This window comes from Poecilia latipinna, unplaced genomic scaffold (genome assembly GCF_001443285.1).
Source record: "Poecilia latipinna isolate Pla-1442-1.1 unplaced genomic scaffold, P_latipinna-1.0 Scaffold220, whole genome shotgun sequence".
Lineage (NCBI taxonomy): Eukaryota > Metazoa > Chordata > Actinopteri > Cyprinodontiformes > Poeciliidae > Poecilia > Poecilia latipinna.
Window position 1 is genome coordinate 94,246 of NW_015112836.1, and position 4,197 is coordinate 98,442.

At 43.5% G+C, this 4,197-nt stretch overlaps 1 protein-coding gene across 1 annotated transcript in view; it reads right to left on the reverse strand.

Annotated features, from left to right (window-relative positions):
* LOC106947052 (scavenger receptor cysteine-rich domain-containing group B protein) overlaps positions 1-4,197 on the reverse strand; it is a 25,354-nt gene that overhangs the window by 7,744 nt on the left and 13,413 nt on the right. The window contains 4 exon segments of the mRNA XM_015031836.1: positions 417-776; positions 2,587-2,652; positions 2,735-3,037; positions 3,403-3,441. Of these exon segments, the coding sequence (XP_014887322.1) occupies positions 417-776; positions 2,587-2,652; positions 2,735-3,037; positions 3,403-3,441 (768 nt within the window).

Sequence of the window (4,197 nt, forward strand, 5' to 3'; positions counted from 1 at the left end):
TTTTTTTTTTTTTTTTTCCTTTTTACAGAATTTTAACCAGATGAAGCTACAACTGGGTAACATATTTACAGGCAGTTCTTTTAATGCAAAATTAATATATATGTCTTTGTACAGTCATGTTGTCCTTTCTGAAAATGGCCCTTTTTTAAGTCTATATACTCCAGTTAACAAGTAATCGATTACTAAATCAGCTGACGATTATTTCAGCTACCAGTTAATCATGATAAATCTGATTAATCGTCTCAGCCCTCAATGGAAGCACAACATTTAAGATTAGAATATTACATCAGACCAATAAAAACATTTCAAAGGCAGAAATGTGGGCTTAATAAAAAGTTGATACCTACTTATGGTTGCTGTTTTCAAAGGTAATTTATAATCTGACAAAAGTCTCACTGGAGAGCATTACCCACCACTGATCTGAATAACTTTACTGTCCAACATAACTTAGAGCATCGTACCAGTGCAGGTGACCCCGGCGTCCTCATGGTGTCCACAGTTGTGCTTTCCCCAGCCCAGGCTCTTGCACCTCATCAGCTCCTGTTCGTTGCCGTAGCAGTTGACGTTGTCGAGGAGAATGAGCCCGGTGCCGTAGCCGAAGTAGGAGTTGGTGTGGGCAGAGACCGCACTGCCGCAGCCTAGCTGCTGGCACACCACCATGGCGTTGCGCAGCCCCCAGTCGTCGTCGCACACCGTCCCCCAGCTTCCTTGGTAGTAGATCTCGACCCGACCCTGGCAGGAGTTCATGCCATTCACCACGCGGACAGTGCCATCGCCTAAAACCAAGAGAACGACGGAGGAAACCATAAAGAGTAATGTCGCTAACTGAACATTTTACTCTATGCTAGAGCGATTGAAGCGCCAAACTGATAGATTTTGTGTCTGAAAGCTTAGAAGATAACTCTAAGATACTGGTACAAAAAAAACTGAGACAAAACACACTGAGGGCTGAACGGAAGAAGAAGAAAAAAACCTCAGCATCTACTGTTGCACCAAACTTTAACTTTATCACCTTACGTTTCTTCCCAGACAAAACAGAGAGACAATAGACATTCTCATGTGTAGCAAGTGCCATAAATCTGGAAGACCTCCTTACTCTTGCTTTCATGATGGCCACCAGAGGATTAGCTAACTACGTCATATGATCAATTGTACACCGAATTTGACTCAGCCCTGCTTTTCCGTGATCCTCTTGGGAATGAATGTAAAAAAGAAAACAACACGGCCAGTACAACAAAGGCAAACCCGGCGAACAATAAGAAGGATCTGAAACTGAAGACAGGTGTGTTGTGAAGCGTCCACGAGGAAATCCAAAGGGATACAGTGCACCAAATCCCCAAAGCCTTTTGATGTTGTCTAAATGTGTCCAAATCCAGTGACTGATACTTCTCTAAAATGTCTAGCTTTTATTGTGAAGAAATGTGATGAGTTAGCGGCGAATGCCTGTTGTGTCAACAAGACCACGTTTATGGTCTATTGAAACCTGATTCTGCATTTTAAAAACAAACATCCAAATAGCAGGTGGCATTTTTATTTTATTATTATTGTTGTTTTTATTCCAGAGCACAAAACTCAAATTAATCAGGCTCATTAGTCAAACCAGTAAATTAAAACCCATGTAATATTTACACGGGTTTCTAAATCTTATACAGGTAAAGATCTGGATAGTGTTGTATGCATTCGTGTTCAGCTGCCTTTACTCCGATACTCCTAAATAAAATCCAATGCAACCAACTCCATTCAGTAGTCACCTAATCTTTAAATGCAGCCTATAATTTAATCTGTGTAAACATAGCTGTTAGAAACACTGATGAACAAACAGTATTATGTGGACTAAGGAAACCAACAACTTGCCAAGACTTAAAGAGTCTCTCCAACCAAGCTGGCTGAACTCAAGGCAGTTCTCAAAGAAAAAAAGGACAAAAGATTCAAGCTGACCAAAGCAGATGGAGGAAGATGCTTGCAGACTTACAGATGTAAATGGCACAAAAGGTACTACTGGTCTATAACCAATACACTTAGGTTTGTAGTTTGGTATGAAGCTTTTTATTTATAAAGTGCTACTGTGATCCATCCGTCCTTAACTTTATGCTAACCTGTGGATGACTTAATACCCACATGCTCAGATTTGTGCAGTGAGAATTAAATCCAGGTACAGTTTGTTTCATCAGAAGCTGATGCTTTGACCTGAAGCAACAGATGGACTTTTGTCCGCACAAAATCACTAAAAAGGTTTGAAACAAAATGGATCTGTCAGCATATCTGGCTGCAAGAAACTGTTCTATATCAATCCTTTTCTAAGTGGCCATCTGATGAAGAAAGTCGAAAATCAGACGGGAAACACAAGTTATTGTTCCGTCAGCTTTTAGACGGGAGTAGATGTTGCATATTGTAGTTTTTGCCTACAGTGGCCAGGACAGGCGACATTCAGCTAGCATAGCCACGTTTTTCAGAATAAAGTTGAATTAAAATTCTCTGGAGCCGTTTCAACCATTTTTATGAATTTTCATTTTAGGAATTCACACTTTGTACATTTATGTCCAGCAGCAGATCAATCTCAATTTTATCAGAGCAGATGATACTTACGTAATCCAGACTTGACCGTGGGTGTTGTGGGCTCTGCAAACCCTCTTGCCCCCAAGAGCACAGGTTCTAAAAAAAAACAAGGCAGCATTTTTAATAACTTCTTATGCAATTTATTATTTGTTTAAAAAGCGGTTTGAACAAGTTTTACCTCTACAGGTAACTCCCACATCCTCATAGTGGTAACAGTTGTGGACGCCCCAGCCCAGGCTGCGACACTGACTCAGGTCTGCCTCGTTTCCCCGGCAGTCCACGTTATCCAGCGCGATGAGTCCCGTGCCTTGTCCGAACTGAGAGCTGCTGCCCACGGCGACGGCCACCCCGCATCCCATCTGCCGGCACACGATGTTGGCGTCCACCATGTCCCAGTCGTCGTCGCACACCGTGCCCCACGAGCCGTTGTAGAGCACCTCGACTCTGCCCTCGCACCTGGTGCGTCCATTCACCAGTTGGACTTTGAAGAGACGGCACATGCTTTCAGTTGGTTGTGTCCAAAGACATTGCTCTCTCTCTCTCTCTCTCTCTATTGTTAAAGGTAAGGAGGAGACTCGCGACTGCTTGACAACATGTGCGTACAGACGAAATGTCCCTGCGCAATTAGGGGAAACGGTAAACCGGTAAGGGGAGTAGTAAATAAGTTAGGGATTAGGAGAATGGAGAGCTGGGAAAATGAGCTTGTTTAAGCCCCAAGCACTGCTCTATTTGCTGTACTCTGCTTTGCTGGCACCCAGTCAGAAAGTCACCGATACACTGCCGTGGTAGGAATTGAATGTTTTCGCACTGCATTTTTCCCCCTTATGGCAGTAACTTCACACTCACCTTGGTACTGCATCCTCTCGAAGGTTTGCATCGTGTTGCCTGAAACAAAAAGTCAGAGGGTATCTTGAGTTGTTTGTTGATGGGTGGCTATTGGCCTTCCATAGGTAATGTCCTCTTTATCTACTGTATCTGATTTCCTGTAACGCTAGACACGGACCAAGACCACAGCTGAAAGCCTGTTCAGAACGAGCCCTGAAGATTAAATATGTCGCGCTGATCCTTTATAGGGTTTTCTTCTTACTTTGTTTCTAATATTTTTCTTTGAAACTGTTGAAATGTGTTTTAGGTTTTGTGTGTTTTAAGGTATTTTGTGATACTTTTTTTTTTTTGTAACGTTTGTAATAGTGTGATTTTATTGTAATGTTTGTGGCGTGGACCCCAGGAAGAATAGCCTCTACTGTCGTAAAGACTAATGGAGTCTTGACTGAAGTTCAGTCTGGAAGACTCTAGTCGCACCTGCCTCATCAATCAGCGCCCGCCTCTCTGCAACCTGGACCTATCGGCGCGGACCAAGCCTCGCTCCAGCCAATCATCGTTTGGGCTTCAGTTCAAAAGGACCTTCACCCATAGCCTCCTCTGCTCACCAGCTGCGATCAACCCACCTCCACCCCATCTCCACCTTCTGCTCCCGGCTCTCAGGCCTCATCTTCCTCCGACCGCCCCGGGGGGTCTACATTCCTATGCTGCATCAGGAATGTTCATCGAGCTCATCGAAGTCCAGCTCAATGTCCCTGGCCGGGGCCTGAATGCCAAAGGACTTTTTATTTTCATGTTCATTTTGTCATTAAACTCTTT